The 18191-nt window shown below is 33.8% G+C and overlaps 2 protein-coding genes across 2 annotated transcripts; both read right to left on the minus strand.

Moving 5' to 3' along the window:
- Positions 1-278: 278 nt before the first annotated feature.
- Positions 279-7247, minus strand: LOC113495256 (proton-coupled folate transporter-like). The gene is made up of 7 exons (XM_026873892.1): positions 6370-7247; positions 5070-5211; positions 4673-4774; positions 1895-2032; positions 1333-1416; positions 667-823; positions 279-408 (listed from the first exon to the last, which is right to left on the minus strand). The coding sequence occupies exons 1-7, from the start codon at positions 7168-7170 to the stop codon at positions 297-299; spliced, it is 1536 nt and encodes a 511-aa protein (XP_026729693.1). The 5' UTR covers positions 7171-7247; the 3' UTR covers positions 279-296.
- Positions 7248-9605: 2358 nt separating this feature from the next.
- On the minus strand, positions 9606-16982 carry LOC113495394 (proton-coupled folate transporter-like). The gene is made up of 7 exons (XM_026874092.1): positions 15788-16982; positions 15017-15176; positions 14118-14219; positions 13587-13724; positions 11786-11869; positions 11043-11199; positions 9606-10148 (listed from the first exon to the last, which is right to left on the minus strand). The coding sequence occupies exons 1-7, from the start codon at positions 16598-16600 to the stop codon at positions 10007-10009; spliced, it is 1596 nt and encodes a 531-aa protein (XP_026729893.1). The 5' UTR covers positions 16601-16982; the 3' UTR covers positions 9606-10006.
- Positions 16983-18191: the final 1209 nt, after the last annotated feature.

Genomic DNA, 18191 nt, shown 5'->3' on the forward strand with positions numbered 1-18191 from the left:
CGGCCTTGGGTAAGATGAATACTGTCTCCTTGACACTTGACTGAAAACACTGATTCTTAGCTGCATCATGTTAGACTAGAAGCAGACTCCAGCATAGTTCAGAAAAGGCTCGGTTAAGATTATTCTACATTCCTTCCATTTTAACTGTCCAAGTAAAAATGTTGACTACGTATTGCCGTTGAAGTAAATAAAAATAGTTAATTATTATTATTGGAATTGAATTCCACTACTTCATTATAAGTTACTAAGTGTCCAATAAGTTAAAAAAACAACAAACGAGACTTTAAAAAAAATATTCATTTAATGTTTTTTTCATTTGCTTGTGATATTGTGCTGTATACCGCTTCTACTTCTTTATTCTGCTTTGTCTTTTTGCTTGTTTCTTTCCGGTGCGTAATGAAGACCCATCTGAAAATAAATACGAAATACGATTTATAAATTTATTTATATTTGAATCGTCTTTTGTTGTGTTCCTTTTCTGGATTTGAAAAGCAACGGTAACAATAGGTAGTTGAGTTGACCTAACTTATGTCTTGAATCGTAAGTGCTACTGATTTTTTTTCTTCAATAATAAGTGTTTTTATGATATCGTCGTAAAAATAGTTATGAATTCTTTCGCTTTTTTCACCCTCATTTTAAAGAAACCTTACCACCACTTAAACTTACATGAGTACAGATATAGCTGGCAGCGTCATACAGGAGCTGAACACGTAGACAGCTCCACTAAACACCGTGACCGTGCGCGCATACAGAGCTGTGTAGGTCGGGTCGAACATCAGGGCTGCTAAGGTCTCCACCAAACTGAATAGCGAATTCATTTTACCTGGAATTGTTGATAAATAAACAGGTCGTAAATAATAAGGTAACTGCAAATATTGTATTAAAGACAACCAGAGAATGCTTCGTTAATAAAAAGCTGTCAAGTGGGAGTCGGATTTACAAAAACAAACAAACGAATTTGTAATCTCTTTTGTTGTCTTGCTAGCACCATTTGTGAGATACAGCATGGTAAAGGACGGACGGACAGAAGGACATGCACATAGACGAATCAGTAAAAACAATTCGATAACATTTAATTTTCGATCAACAATTTAATTGGTTCGATATAGATGTCAAAGTCTATTTATACTTTTATGCCCTCAGTTGCATAAATATTTTGGAAAAGGCTGAGATTTCTAAAATTGTTTTCTATTAATTCAGAGGCTTTCTAGTTTTTTTTTGTTATTCAAGCGATGTAATGGTTTAACATTACCCATTATATTATAGGTATCGATAGATCAGACTGCTTTCATAAAAAAAACTTCCAGAAAAACCCAGACTTATAAAACTTACCCATCTCCTCACTAGGAACCAGTTTGGAGGCCATTGATCTTAGTGACGTGAATGTAGTAGCGTTCAATATCTCCACAAGAGGAACTGCAAATGCAAAAAATAAACATATTCGTAAGGCTTAATGTGTAGTGGGAAATTAAGTTTCCCTAAACCCAATTGTAAAATATTCTGATGAAATTTCTAGTTGGAAGCCAAAAAACTTATTTAATAACTAAGACGACTCAGTGTTTCGAGCTGACAGTGTAGACAATCAGTAAGCTTCACAAGTATGGGAACAACATCGACTGCTGGCATAGTCTAGTGTTGGAGGTGACCGCGCTAAACGTGCATCATGCATCTCAAGTTACAATCCTGCGCAGGACAAACAATGGTGAGATACACGAATGTTTGTCCTGAGTTTAAGTATCTTGTACTTGTACTTTAATGTTTTTGAGACGCGTTAAATATTAAATACAAGAACCTTTTCGAAAAAAGAAATAATTATAAATAATATAAACTTTCCCTTCAGTTATTTAGGGAAAGAGCATAAATATAATATTTGAATAAATAAATCAGGTCTTACTCATGAACATTTGGAAGTCTGTGTGGACGAATATTAAAAGGATGGAGCCGGCGAGCTTGCTGACGATAGATATGAGACAGAGGGCGGAGTCGTGGAAGCCCCAGCGTTTGCTGAACACACTGATGGAAAACAAAGCACCTGGAATGAAATAAACAATGAATTACGATAAGTATAACAATATCCTTATAGGTATGGGCAATGCCCAGTTGGTGAGGACCCAGAGGTTGAGGTTACCATGAAACACCACTGTACACGTGTTGTAGGACAAGCGTTTGCGTGATCTGTGATGAATGAAGTCCTAAGTCTGGGTGCCTTTGTGCATATGATTTGAAAATAAAATGATGCAACGGTTTACTTACGCGTATTTATCGGGGTTGCCCTACTAGTTTCGGATCCAACCGGAATCCTTAATCATGAACTGACGCGGCGGGATCGCGAGTGGAACGAAGTACTTAAGGGAGTCATGATTTTTTAAGAAAAGTAAATAAATGAGTTTTGATATCGGCTACTTAATGTTTCAGTTCTGTGCTACACCGTGGCTCATGATGAATTTTCTTATTTGCCAATGGTATGAAAGAAACAATTAAGTTGTTTTTCTGTTTTAATAGTTTTTCTTTGTGAAATCATTTAACAATTTTACCAATAAAATTATAGATAATACTGCACTGCGTCTAGTCATTATCAATCAATCTACAGGTTGTCTCGACGAGATAGCTGAGTGTGATAAAAACGATAATTGCACTGTTTTTTAATGATCTTATTTTATTTTATTACCATTTGTAAGTTAACAAATGTTTTGGAAAGCTCCTTATTTCATGAGTTCATTAATTAACTCAATTTAATTATTTACTAATATGTTTCATAACATCACAACAGCAAACGGAAGCGATGTTACAAAAACACACATATTTATTGAAGAAAAAAGTAAATACGTTATACACGATAGAAAAACAAACACGAATATAATACTAGTATTAAACTATTATGAAAACTAATGAAAATTGACAGCTATAAGTTAATTTAGTCAGCAGTAACAGCTATGATTCCAATGTGTTCTATGAGACAAGTCCTCCACACGTACTAATCATAGCAACTTCAGTCAAATAGGATCAACAATGCTAACCAGCAAAAGCCTAGCACTTAAACACAGTTTGTCCCAGGGAAACAATTGATAGTAAACTAAAATTAGCTAAGTAAGCAAGCCCCAAAACGATAAACCAGAACCCAAAGTGGACCAAAGAAAAATTACTGCCCTTAAAATATTAAATTATCCCTATAAGTCCATGATTTTAAAATAAAACTGTACAAGATTAAATAAAAAATATTTCAAATACAATTAACCCGTTCACGATTGCAGCTTCAGTTTTCTTTTTAAACATCGGCATTTCTTTGTTCGTTGGTTTATGCTCATGCCAAATGAAAAAAGGGTGCGATGATTCATAACAGGGGATTATAATTCTTTTTATTAACTTTTGTTTGCAATCGTGGAAAAGGAAAATCATAAAACTTCGTTCAAAATTCCATTGGGAATGGATGAAAATATTGTTTTGTTTGATTTAATCAAAGGTTGCGTTTGTTTCAGAAAATTCTGTAGTTGTATTGTTGTTTAAAATTTGTTTTTATATTTTATGATATTACAACAGCATGCATGGAAAGTGGCTTTGAATGATTTGTAATGAACAAAATATTGTTTTAAATAAAGTGCATTAAATATTATGATGAATAAAAAATAAAAACAAAGAGATAACTTATAGACCGAAGCCTATTAAATCGTAAAAAGTAGCACCATTATAATATATGTTCTTTCAATACAATTTTTTTTTCCTATTGTCAAACATGATTTATTCAGAGTCTTTGAAATACTCAAAATCCGTATCGATTTTTTTTTAATTAACTACATATTTTTTTGTATGTTTTTCTTTAGTAGAATTATCTCAAAATCGGTTTAGAGTCAGGCTCCCGACGAAGAAGTTTTACTTTATATATTATCCGTCACTGATGAGAAAATAAGTGTTTTCTATAATGATTGCAAAGTACCTACACTACTTACAGCTTCAAGACATTTTATAGTAAGTAAATAACTTAAAAGCTCCAAATACAAACGTTTTACAGCATTGAGTAAAGAGCTAGCCTTGTTAAAGATATTGATGTTGTAATAAAGTTCCTTTTAAATTTATTCTCGAACGTAACAGTGCATCTTATTGCCGTCGCGTTTTCCATATATTACTGAACGTGCAACTTCGCTACCGATATTAACACTCCACTCCACGATTGTAATTAAATGTTGTATGGGTGTTGATTAACTGTATTATTGAGCTTCACAGGTTATAACTGCGCTCTAGTAATTGACTGACGTAGTAAACGTGGTTAAAAAATTGCAACTAGTAGCTTTAACGATCTTAGTAATGAATAAAATGCAGTATAAGTTTAGAAATTAGAATTGTCATTGGAGTAAAGTTATCTTTAAATAAAATTGTGTTAGAAAGAAGTTGTTCGTGTATTATGTTGTTAATTAGAAAGCTACCGCATTTATCCCTCTTCTTAATGACATATCTATTAGAGTGAGAAGGATAGAGTTACCTGCTTATAGACTAACGATTTTTTTTCGAAATATTTTCCTAGTCTTTGTTTTATATTGTTACTTTAAATACTGGCTTTAGAAACGATTTTCTTATATTTTTTTAACTTATTGTTTAAACCTCAGAGGGGATGACAAATGGCAGTGATGATCGCGTAAAAAGAACTCTCCGTTGTTGTTTTTTTTTTAATATTACTTACCAATAGAATGTGTGATAATACTGTATGTGGAGTACAGGCTGTATTTAAGCGCGTCCCATTTCAATTTGTATCTCAGGTACATGTATGTGATTTTCTGTTCACCTGTAAAACAAAACCAAAGAAATTAAAAATTAATTATTTTTATTAATTTTTAACTAATGGGTAGTCGAGTGTGGAGTGGAGTGAAGTCTAATGTGCTAAGAGTTGGATTCTCAAGATTATCAAGCAAACAGGTGATTTGCTAAAAACTGTTTCCATTCTGCTTATTTTTATCATATTATTGAATATTCATTGAATTCACTTTTTACTTTAAACCGGCAACCGTTCGAGCGAAGTGGCGTTGTTTCAATCCGGAAAAGAGAAGCCCTTTGGGCCAAAAATAAATAAATGAATATACCATGATTTGGTCCATATATGACAGCTACCACAAAGAGTGTCAAAAGAATTTTCTTCCTGAAATTAGTCTTTCTCTTCTTGACAGCTACTTCTCCGGTTTCTTTTATTAACGTCACCATGTCTGAACATGTTACTGGTTTCACCTGAAAAAAATTGTTTTCTTTATTGGAAGTCAAAAGAACGGAGAAATCGCATTGTTTTCGTTTCTTAGTAAGAGATGCATCTTGGTTGTTTTAATCGGTAAGAGTATTTGACAATACTTTTCCAGAAAAGGAATTCTTAAAATATCCCGACATAAGGAGGATAAAGCATCTTTTAAATAACTTACAGGGGTAATAATATTGACAGTAGGAAGTTAGAACTTTCAGTGTAGATTTAGATGTAAATATAAAGCTAAAACTTTGCTATAAGCAGGGTTAAATTACTTAAAAAAGGGAAAATAAATCGAAATCTTCTGAAAATATGTCATAAAATCCCCCAATCCCTTACAATTATATTGTATATTTTTAAAATAAAGTGTATCCTATGTTTTTTATTATGTGTAATTTTCACAATTTTAAGAAGGCAATATTTTGACTGAACAGACAGAACAGAAGATAAACCATTAGCCTAAACAAATTCAAAGAGTATTTTTATCTCTATTTTTACAGTCACAGGTGGCATGCCATAACATATTAAGCATGAGTTCGTCGCCGCGATAAAAATAAACCTCTACAAATATTTGCAACTTTAAGATAGATTAGTTTCAAGTTTATTGAACTACCTGAGAAGTATGTAGTGATAATACCGCTAATGATAGTTAGTCACATGAGTTTTACAAATGGCAGCCTTTTAGGCACCGGCAGTGAAGGCAATGAATTTTTTGATGCCTTATTTTAAATTTAATTATATTTACATTGCTTTATTATTTCATTTTGTGAATGTTTCACAAAATGAAAATAAGAAATAAACTTAAGCCGATAAATATTTTTTTCAATGTTAATTGTCTAAAATGTAAGATGTAGATACAAGTAACGTGTTAGTAGACACCTTTCACATTCTCTTGAAAGCAATTAGTCAATCCTAGTACTATCATAAACGCGAAAGTTTGTAAGTATGGATGTATGTTTGTAATTCTTTTACGCATTAATCACTGAAATGATTTAGACAAAGTTTTTACACAGATAATTCATGACCTAGGTCAAAACGTAGGAATCCCGGTTTTTTATGATCCCATGGCATCATAAAATGTATGTCTAGCGGGTGTCAAATAAATGGTTTGGCTATCAGGTACTTAAAATAAGGAAAGGAGAATCACTTACCTCCTCATCACTGTCTTTACTCGGTTTAGTGTTGCTTTCCAAACATAGGTATGCATAAGTTAACGTTATGATGTAAATTGTTCCGGAGAGTGTAAATATTCCATAATAACCCCACAATTTCAGTAATATTCCGCTCAAAGCTGTCCCTATAGGAATACCAGCCGTCATGCAGAGATTCACGAGTCCCACTCGAAAGGTCCTGCATTCTTCGTCAGTAATATCACTGATGTAGCTGAAGACGCCAAGGTACACCATTACCCAGCCTCCGGTAAAAGCAGGGAACAAAGCTTCGAGAAACATCGTCACTTCAACACTGATCTGATCAAAGAAGAAGGTGCTGAGCAAATTGCTGCAGCACACCAAAAGTTCTCCAAAAATTGGCATCATAATACAGATTTTTCGGTTTCCAGTCCGGTCGCTCCAAGCCCCCATGAATATCACGAGCAACGTTGGAATTGACGTCTGGATCACACTCTTCCATGATTCGATGTTCGATATGACTTTCTGGACTTCACCTTCGTAGTCTGTCAGGTTCCCCGTTCTGTCAATGAGTGCATCACATATACTATCGTTATACCCTAATTTCACTCTACATGTTTTATCTAAATTCAGATTTTGGATCGCTAGTCTGGCCAACATAGACGGTACTATTAGACCGGCTAATATCGGTTCTACTGTTATACTTGATTTTAAACGACATAGTTTTTTAACGAAACCTTCTTCTTTAACTTCATCAGTTTTGGTATTCTTTTCCTTTAACGGCTCTTCTTCGGGTTCCAGTTTATTTTCTGTATCCGACATGTTGTGTGTTCACTCAATGAACGTATTTGTTCTACTGACAGTAAGAATGTTATTGTTATAAAGGTCGTGATTATTTTTATTTAATGAGTATGATCTCTTAAAGTTATGTGTGGTCGGATTCAAAAATGTTAAAGGATTATTATAACTATAGTGTGTGTTGTTTTATATTCAAAGAGATACAAAAAAATGTGCGTATAAAGACATTGTTTATGTAATGAGATAATTATTTACTCTTTAACACATTAGGTCATTCATTATAGTCGATATAGGCCGATAGTTTGATCTTGTTGGGTCGTTAGTGCGTACACTGCAATAACTAAATAGTTAGTTTAAAAAGATCGCAGAGTAAGTAGCCATTAACAGTTGGCAGATTGCTCTGCGTGTTACATATTCATTAAAATACGTACATTCTTATAATAAAGCTTTGACAATTGACAAATTTAAAAAGACATACACAAACATGACAGACTTAAATTTGACTAGCTATTCCTGATTTTTGTAACTATGTTGTTTAGTAATTTACTTTACAACAAATAATTCAACGAGTAGCGTATAAAAAGAGCGTGGATGTCTTGTATTGATCTCAAGAAGCAACTGCAACTATTGGTCGACTGACAAACGGGTATTGTGTGAGAGTAGAAGAACGTTATACGGATCGGTGCAGCGGAAAGTTGGCCGATAGTTTAGTTTTAAACTGTTTTATCGGCCGATACCTGATCGTCATAATGTATTATGTATATGGAGGTGTATGGTAGTATTACCATACACCTCCATACAGATCAATCGTTCGATCAAAATGTTGGCCGACTAAGCCTACAGTTTGCTGGAGCTTTTTTAATATTGCACTTTCGTTATCTTTAGATAAATTAAGTAGTTCAAAATGATGGTGTTATCGAGAACAACTTATTTTGTAATCGATTTAATTAGTACAATTCAATAATGTATCGAAACACTTCCTAGTTTATTAGTCGATTTGTAATTATGGCGAATGTTTCAAATTGAAAGCAAATTACTTTGAATGATGATTAAGCGACCAATATTAAGACAAACCTTCTTTGACTTTTAAATAATTTTCATACTATAAAAACCTCCTGTATATAAACAAATTATCAACGTCAAATACGTATCAAATAATGAATATTTACGCACGATGTTTAGTTTGCCACTGCACTGTGATATCGCGATAAATTGTACAAATACTGTAATCAATTGTTTCATATTTGCTCTCAGATTGTCACTTGCGCAATACTTGTTCACGTTTCGTTATTTAAAACAAAAGAACAGTTACTTCTGTATTTTATTATTTAAAGTTTTTAATCTGCAGTTTGAATTATGACTAGCATTTTTTTTTGTATTTTCATTTGATAAGGTTGTCAGTACTTCTTGTAATTAGATTGAGGTAGTCGGTTTTGTGTATTTCTTAATTTTCTGCTATAACTTTTATGATTTAGTATCTTGTTATGGCACAACAATAGACAACAGTGTTTTATTTAAGCTTATGTTAATAGGGATGATGACTGGGTATAAAAAGAAAAAATCTCATTAGTCCCTCAGTTAGATAATTGAAAAGTATGAGACACGTATTTTTTCCTTTTTCAGAAAAACTAGAATTGACAAAGATTAACTGCTTTAAAGTTTAGGAGAGGGGCTTGTGACGTAACGATAGAGAAAAAATTTATACTCAATCGTGACGTCACGCGTAAGTTTCATTCACTATAATTTGGTCAATTTATGTTTGCGGGACAAATTAAAAACACGTATCCATTATTATACAAAAAATTACAAGACGGACACTGCAAAAAAAAATTGTCATCATTGAAATCAATGAGCTAATTTGTCATTATTTCGTTTACATTCACTGAAAGTCATTATTTGAAAGAAGGTATACTGTACTGTAGTGTATAACACTGTTATTTTTTGAGTAAAAATAACAGCCAAGTGTTTGTTTTTACTAATTTATAATTTAAGAAGAAGGATTCATTTGTTATCACTACCCTTAATATTTTACTGGCTGTTGCACGCGACTCTGTTTGCGTGTCTGCTACTTTACCTAATTCATAAACACAAGACTTGCAATGAAACAGCATTACGGGCCTCTGGATTTAAAAAAATCTATCTCTTTTTGGTTCTTTTTCTATTACTCTTTTCGGACAAAAAATGATCTATTTTTACTATACCTGAGACAAGTTTAGCTACTTTTAAATAACGACTTTCAGAGAGTGCTTTTTGAATAAAAGATTTAATATAATTGATTTATTTAATTTCTATTGCATAATAATTCATTGCATATTGCATATCACTTTTCATTCGCGGGTTAACTTCATGTGAAGAGACCCGGTCCTTTTTAAATTCTTGCACGGGGACACAGGTGGAACATGTAGAGGCCTTGTTGAGAACTTAAATCTAATATGTGATAGGGTATCTACTAGGGATCAATCATATTATTATTTTATTAATCACTTTATAATTATCATCTATCAAATGATAATATACTGTATCTGAACGACAGAAACGGAACCCTATTAATGAGACAATGATGTCTGACTGTTATTTTTCGTCTGGCCGTCCATCACCAGGCTGTAGCTCAAGATAAGTGAAGCTAGACAGATAAAATTTTCACAGATGATGCATTACAATTTTTTTTAGCCTATTTGTACGGAACCCTCGCCTCAGTATCATGAGCCCGGCTCGTACTTGACCGATTTCTAAATTTAATTATTATCTTATCACACATTTAGTACAACTCACTTCTTTTTTAATAGTTGTTTATTATACCTGATTATAGGCATTAACGTGTAGTAAATAAGGTACATTATTGTGTGTTATCTTTTAGTATTTATTCTAAAACAACCATTTCGTGTTCTAAATCTATACTGCTGCGTAAAGGTTCCTCTTGCTTTATAGCTTCTACTCCTGGATTCGAACATTTTTCGTCCAAAGATTTACGTTTGTCTTTTCTGTTTTGAATGAAGAACCATCTGCAAAAAAAGCATTTTTAAGAGCTAAACATACATATATGGGAACAAATTTATAATTCATTTCACCGATATTTGTATCAGTTATTCTTTGATGAACTTAACATTTATTGCAAAAGCACTACTGTGCGCATAATCTGACTTCACTGTACGGATAGCCGAGTGGTCGAGGTAACTACCCCAAGCCCACTGCGCGCGAAGTAGCGAAAGTTCGATCCCGAGGACAAGCGTTTGTGTGATTCAGAAATGCCTGGGTCTGGGTGTCTTTGTGCCTGTGATTTGAATGTTTGTCAAACCACAGTGCCACAAAGATCAAATTCCTTAGTCCAAGAGTCGTTTAAAAAAAACTTCTTTGCTTACAAACAAAAGAGCATGAGGTTTGGAAAATTTTGTGAAAAGGCCATAAGTTTACAACACAATTAGTCTAAGTAACTTACAAAGTTCCTAAATAGTATTTAGAAACAGCTTTATTTAGTGAAGGCATAAATAACGAGTTTAAGAGAAAACTATGATCATAAATTTGCAAGATCTTTAGGTGGATAATTTATTTTCGTAATTTTATTAAGCTGCAAAGTTAGGTCTAACAAGAATATTTGATAATCTCTTTTGATCTAGAGTCTAGGGGCGTTCAACCACGTCTTAAAGTAAATCTGTTAATTTAGGAAGTAAGATGGTGAACTTCTCGGTATTGAGCAGGGTTCCCAATCAGTGGTCAATTGTAGCCAAAATACAGACATATGGTACATATTATTATTTTGAATGAATTAATAATTCGCCTAGACATAAAAAATATCATGCTCATTACAAAAACATTTGTCTTACGTGGAGATCAAACCTACGACCTCAATTCAGCAGTCAGGACCACTAAACCAGGCAAAAACTTTAAAGATAACTTACACAAATATACAAAACGGTGGCACAGTCAGTACAGTGCTCACGTAATACACAATCCCGGCATCAATTTGTAGAGTGAACATATATATCCAGGAGTACGCGGGGCCAAATATCATTGCCGTCACCACCTCCATCAAATTGAAGAATGACGTCATTTTCCCTGAAATCACGCTCGAATTGGTTAGATAAAAGTCAATTTTGCGTGTGTGCTTTTGAAACATGTTTTTCCTGTAACGTTAAGTGAATATAGATAACTTCTCCCAATGTATTGCTCTGAGATATATATTTTCTACTATTATTTTTGTCTTTGTTTCAGTATTCTTCATTACAAATTTGCTGTTCTTTTTAATTGAAGGAATTAAAAAAACATCCGTAGTTTCTAAGCACACGAATATTTCCCATTTTGAGAGATTACATTACTGCTCTGCTCCTTAAAATCATAGCGTGATGGTATATGTCCTATAGCCTTCGTCAGTAAATGGACTATCCAAAGTTGTTTCTTTTCTAAGTAGGACCAGTGGTTTCCAGTGGGTGTTATGCCCTTTTATAGATAGGGAGGTTTACAACAAGTTGACAGCTAACCTATACTAATTGAGAGATAATTTCATCGTAGGAGAGAAAATCATACATTCCATCGGCTACAGCATTCAAAGCATTGTTACAAAGAGTGGAAGAGAGTCGAAACGCTTAATGGCATCCCTCTTTGACAACTGTGCCAAGAAAATCAAGGTTTTAATTTTACTTACCTAATTCGTCACTTGTAACTAGCTTGGAGGAGATTGATCGGAGTGCAGTGAACGATGTCGCGTTGAACATTTCAATTGCTACAGCTAAAAAAAAAGGACAAATATATAATTAAGGTTTGTTTTCAAAAACTTTTCCTAGATAATATTTATTTAAAAAGATTATTCAAAGAAAAAATATCGAACAATGTTCATTTGTTTTAAAATCTTGTTTCTAAACAAATTATGCATCTTTCTAGATTATAATAATAAATAGAATTTCTAGCTAAATCACTTCATCAATAGAAAAGAAAGCCTATGAATGAAAAAAACAATTCTATTAATTATGACTTAAAATAATTCGCGTCGCAGTTACGTGGACCGTGACATTTCTTAACTTCAATATTCACGTGTATCTAACTATATATTATATTTCAACTGAATACCTACATAAACATATTTAAATAATGTAAGAAAACATCCCTATTTAGTAATGATATGACAAACAAAATTCGAACTCACAAAAATAACTCTACTATCATCATCGGCCTAGCTTTTTCCCAACTATGTTGGGATCGGCTTCCAGTCTAGCCGGATTCAGCTAAGTGCCAATATTTTACAAGGAGTGACTGCCTATTTGACCTCTTCAACCCATTTACTTGGGCAACGCGATATCCCTTGGTTAGACTGGTTAGACAAAGATAACTCTACTAACAAAGTACTATAATAGTTACTATTTTGATTTTTCCGCTTACAAAACCCAGACTAAAAGTCTCATATGACACCTGTATTGTTGTATCAAATAATCTATCCTATTCCAAAATGAACTATGTTAATCGGCCCCCACAAAGACAGTTAAACAACGTCGGTAATTAGAAATCATTACTATTCATGTCCATTAGTTGATCATTAGTAAATCAGGGATCCCTTTTCTCTGTAATTGTGTTTGACACTAAGTAATTATTTCCTGGTGGATTACTGATTAAAGTCTAAGGTTGAAAGAGTTAAAAATTTGTTTGTCATGTCATTATTGAATATGTTAATATTCGATGTTTACATTTTTTTTAGGTATGACAGGCTAATTATTCGCATAAGTGTAAGAAAGTAAATAATGAATACGTGTTTTCCTGTCCCTCAAAATTAAATTGTCATAATTACAGTGAATAGAACTTACGCGTGAAATTACCTAAGTCATTTTTTGTTGTTCAGGCATGGGATTAATACGTGTCTATTATTTTTTATAGTCTAACTGACGGCCTAAAAGGCCACAAGTACTATCACTCAAAGGAATCTCAAGAACAGTTATAGCTGCATATAAGGCTATGTATAGAAGCTGTCTAGTGCTCATTTAATCACTTAGTACATCCTTACGGCGCCCATGGGAAGTGATTAGACAGACACGCTACGTTATGCCGAGCTCGACGCGAAATGCAACTTGAACATTTTATGAGTTTTTTTTGTGTGAAGGAAGAAAGTCTTTGTATTAAATTTAGTTGTACGACCTATCTTCGGTCTAATATATGCATCTTAGGGCCAACCACAACGAGTTTATCGGAGTTTTGGAAGTCACGTGCAGTAAGATGCTTAAAACACGGGCAACCAGTCTTCCTAAGGGATATCGTGTTGTCAGGTAACTGAGATTAGGAGGTCAAATAGGCAGTCGTACTGTAAAACACTGGTACGTGTAACTTGGCATTCGATAAGACTCGAAGCCGAAGCCAACCTATTTGGGAACTTAGCTGCATCCAGTTAGACAGGAAGCCGTCCCCAACTTTATTTTGGGAAAAGGCTATGATGATGATTCGAGCTTATGAGAAAAACTTACCAAGATACATTTCCATGCTATTCCTGGCAAGTCCAGTGCTCAGAGCTCCCATCACCTTACTCACATTTGATATTAGCCCCAGCACCGAATCGTCCCACTTAAGTCGGTGACTGAAAACGCTAATTGAGATCAATGCCCCTGAAATGTAAATGACCTTTTTCAGTAATCGGGTTATAGATTAAATAAAGAGAATTGAAGATAAAATATATCTGGTAGATAGACATGTTGCTAACGGGCAATGGAGTTTTATCTTGAGAAATAATAAACATTGATTTTAGATTACGATTTGGCGTTCAGTTTTTACACTTCTGCGATTTTTTTAAAATATTTATTCATGTTTTAAAAATATGTTTTTCTTTTATTGACATTTTATCTGTCTTCATTTTGAACGTGTTACCATGAGCACAAGAATCCGGTAGTTGTACCTACCGGTAGGACACCACACCATTCGACTCTCCTTTTATAAACTGCATATTTTATTTTACTTATTTGTAAATACTTTTGAAATGCATGACTTCTATAGGTACATACCAAGAGCGTGTATGCAGATATAGAAAGTACTGTAGAAGCTGTACTTGAGGGCGTCCCAGTTGAACCGGTACCGTGTGAATAGGTATCGTATTGTGTATTCTCCTGAAATGCAGACCAACAAAAAATATTATATTCAAACCGTCATAATTTCTACTGCGCTACTTGTGACCGCGTGTTCAAGACCAAGTTTGGTTTCGCAAGTCATATACGAGCACATGATCGAAACCAAGCTGCCAGTATATGCCAGGGTGTCGCTGTCGACGGAAACGTCTAGGAGGACATCATCATCATCATCATTTCCAACTATTACTATTTGTTTCCAACTATAATATATAATATTGATATCGATGCAGCAAATAAGTAGGTCTCTGGCTTCAACTGGATGTCAAAGGCGGATGACTGGGTATTGCGGAGCTATATCAGCAGCTTGAATTGAAATAATACGTCTAAATTTTGACATATGCTTTCGACCGGCTGCCTTTCATTTCCATTCCAGTAATGTACAAAAAAAGTTTTCTTTTAATTTTTGTTCCATAAGTCATGTTTTTTGTGAAAAAACTCAGGCAGTGAACAAGGGATGAACTTGCCATTAAAAAAAATCTAGAACCTAGAACTTTGGTAGAGATGGAAGAAAACTGAAGATATTTTGAGCCAAAAAACGAGGCTTATTTATTGCTAATAGTCAACAAAAGTTGTTTTATTTCACTTAATAGAGCAAGAATAAGTATTAATAAAGGTACATTTCACATGTTTTTTGCTTCACAAGCAAATGTATTAGAGTACTTTACGAACTAAAGACCAATATAAATAATTCTATAGAATTCCAATGATAATTTGGATTTATGTTCGGATTCTGTACTAACGTTGAATAAAATATAAGACTACGAACAAGTACGTACCGTGAGCAGGGCCGTATATAAACGCGATGGATGCTAGTATCAAAATGGACTTTGTCCTCCTCTTGTTAGGTCCATTTTTGAATGCAACAGTCAAAGTGTCTTTTACGTGTTTTATGTCGAAAAAGGATTTTAGGAAGCCTCGTGCACTGGACGATTCATTCTGCAATTATAAATCCTATTACTAGACCTGGTTTGGAAGGATGGTTAGTATAGAACCTTATTTTAATTGTCACATGAACGAAAACCGTTTGACAACCTTGAACCTCGGAATGATCAATTAACGGTAAGTCAATGGTACACAGAGGGGGGAGAAAGAGAACTTTGATCTTGAATAGAGTTTTTTTTTGTTCTATGTTATCAAATGTCTTTTTTTCGTTCCAATATTTTCTAAAAATATTCACCTGAATTCGCGTAAGGCTCTAAAAATAACGTACTAACAGCTGTTATACTCTATTTGTGCAAGATGTTTGAAAATAAGACTACGACCTTAAAAAAAACAATGTCACTTGTTTTTAATTACTTAATTGCAAAATTCAAATATTGAAAATATTTACAAAACGTCGACTTACACTCAACGAAACATTTGACTTGGTTAAACAAAGTTTCTAAATAAACTTTAGACATAGAAGAACCTTTGACATGAAAGAAAAGCATTTTATGATCAAGAATTACAACAAAAAATTTGATTCATTTTTTTAGTTGGTCGTCTCTCTATACAGACTCTGTATTTAAAATGTATCATTTGTCACATCACTAGGACTTTTAGCTTACCTGACTAGGCTTTTTCGTCATCGGCCTTTCCGGATCTTTGATATATATGAAGCCGTATAAAATACTGAACAGGTACAACAGCGAACTGATAGTGAATACTCCATAATATCCCGTGAACTTCAGAAGGAAACCACTAAGAACTGATCCTATGGGACCGCCAGCCGTCAAACACAGGTTCGCGATCCCCACCCTAAACGTCCGCGACTCCTCACTGGATACATCACTGATATACGCAAACACCCCCATGTATGTCGTTATCCAGCCTCCAGTTATCGCAGGGAACAACGCTTCAAAAAACATCATGACTTGAACCGGCAATTCGTAGAAGAAATACGCATTCAACATGTTACTTAAGCACACGATCAAATCTCCTATAATTGGGAGAAGAATGCATATTTTCCGCTTTCCTGTCCTGTCGCTCCAGGCTCCGAGAAACAGAATCAGTATGCTCGGGATAGCGGTTAGCAACACGTTCTTCCATGTCTCCATAGCAGCAATTAGTTCCTGGATGGCTAATTCTTCCTTTAGATGTTTATTCCCTTCCCTTGCTATGAGGGCATCGCACACCACGTCTCCGTAAGCCATGTTCACCCTGCATGCTTTATCCAGATTAAGATTTTGAGTCGCCAATCTTGAAAGTACTCCGGGAACGACATAACACGCTAGAACAGGTTCAACAGTTATATTTCTTCTAATATTTGCAAGTTTTTCCCGAAATGATTTTTTCTTAGGTTTTCCTTTATCTTTTAGCGGCTGCTCCTCTGGGTTACCCATCTTTTGCAACGATGCAGTAGCTACTAAAACATGTATCATTGACGTAAAGGCTCACTGTATGCATCTTGCCAATCAAATATTAGCTTATTGTGGTAAGGAGTATTAGCTATTGTTACAATATGGTTACAATTATAGAAATTTTATCAGTTTTTCAAAGACGCAACCGTTTTGTGCAAACATTATTTTGTTTGTTTTATATTGCACGTTGATGTAAATAGCTACATGATTTCTACACAATAAACACAATTATCAGATATGATAGTTCAGTTTAATGGGGAACACACCTCTGATAAGAGATGTCAGTTGACTAATGTAACCTCATCATACGATGTTTTCCTGTTTAGTTTTCCTACGAGCACCATTTGTTTAGCGATAATGTTTACAAAAATAGCATGGAAATATATGAATAAACCCGAATTAGCTACATGTAGTACGTATTTGTATCCCCCACGACAAGACAGCAAGTAGCGGGTGATTATCAAATCCTGCATGTTCAATTTTAAGTGGGCCTGCTTGTAAAAGCGTGACAGCGCAATAAAAACACTCCCAAAACAAAAATACCAATTTAAGACGTCAGGACCCCCTGATTTCTTCTATGATATACAGGTAAAGCATATTTTTTATCTTAGTCTAATCATAACACATGTGAGGTAATCTAATCGACTCCTAATCAATAGGAAACTTATTTAGTTATGTAAAAAGCAATGTTCTACTCTCTACCGCATCCAATTTGTCCACTATAAAAAATAAACCGAGCAATCTAGTTCGCAGCCATCTTAATTTGCGGTTTAACAAAGCCAGATGGGGTTTTTCATTAAAAACTTGTTTTAAACTCCTGTGTGTGATGCTGTATAGATTGTTTCGCGGTAATGAAGCCGTTTTTAAAGTCTAGTGGAGTTGTGGGATCTTCAAAAGAAATATAATATTTTTTATAACGTAATATTTTATTGAATGTTTACAGTATTAGACCAGACTCTAGACCTTAAACCTTAATAAATTAATACCAGCCATGAGGTTAATACAAAAGAGCATTATTATACGCATTTATATACGTCATATAATTTGTAATCCAGTTCAATCATTTTAATTCAGTTTCATGTATGTATTCACATATATATCTACCATTTTTATATTGGCACGTGACTTGATTGAGGCAAGTAAAAATGTACTAAGTATATTAAAAGAAAAGTAAGTATTTTGACTTAAAAAATTACAAAACTTTAAATAATCTTTTTTTTTAATTGTAACACCAGTTCTTTTATAATGAAATATTACATTTATGAATGTTTTTCTGGAGCAAAGAACGTGTAGCATAAATGCTTTGTGTTTGCACTTGAGTCAATGCACTTTTATTTAGACGTGGGGTATCCATACTATAGTTGTAAAATACCGGACACTAAATATTGATTATGAGAAAAATTATGATTGTAACTAACTGGTACTTTTGGGAGTATAAATGATTTAAAATACTACTACCAACATGTTTCTAGAAAGTAACATTTTCACGTAGCACTTGTTAAAAAAATAGGCAACTTATAAAATCAGAGTTTTTCAAACATTTTCGTTCTTTGTTATTAACGACGTTTTCTCAAAGTAAGAAAAAAACCAAGAAAAAAACTTAAGTCACTTA

This window comes from Trichoplusia ni, chromosome 6, assembly GCF_003590095.1.
Source record: "Trichoplusia ni isolate ovarian cell line Hi5 chromosome 6, tn1, whole genome shotgun sequence".
In the NCBI taxonomy this organism is placed as follows: domain Eukaryota; kingdom Metazoa; phylum Arthropoda; class Insecta; order Lepidoptera; family Noctuidae; genus Trichoplusia; species Trichoplusia ni.

Excerpts from the sequence above, each read along its gene's own strand:
- LOC113495256 (XM_026873892.1), bottom strand. The coding sequence starts at position 7,170 with ATGTCGGATACAGAAAATAAACTGGAACCCGAAGAAGAGCCGTTAAAG. Across the intron at positions 824-1,332 it reads GGTTCCTAGTGAGGAGATGG|GTAAAATGAATTCGCTATTC; the intron begins GTAAGTTTTATA and ends CAACAATTCCAG. Across the intron at positions 409-666 it reads CCAGCTATATCTGTACTCAT|ATGGGTCTTCATTACGCACC; the intron begins GTAAGTTTAAGT and ends ATTTATTTTCAG.
- LOC113495394 (XM_026874092.1), bottom strand. The coding sequence starts at position 16,600 with ATGATACATGTTTTAGTAGCTACTGCATCGTTGCAAAAGATGGGTAAC. Across the intron at positions 15,177-15,787 it reads TGACGAAAAAGCCTAGTCAG|AATGAATCGTCCAGTGCACG; the intron begins GTAAGCTAAAAG and ends TTATAATTGCAG. Across the intron at positions 11,870-13,586 it reads TAGCATGGAAATGTATCTTG|CTGTAGCAATTGAAATGTTC; the intron begins GTAAGTTTTTCT and ends CTTTTTTTTTAG.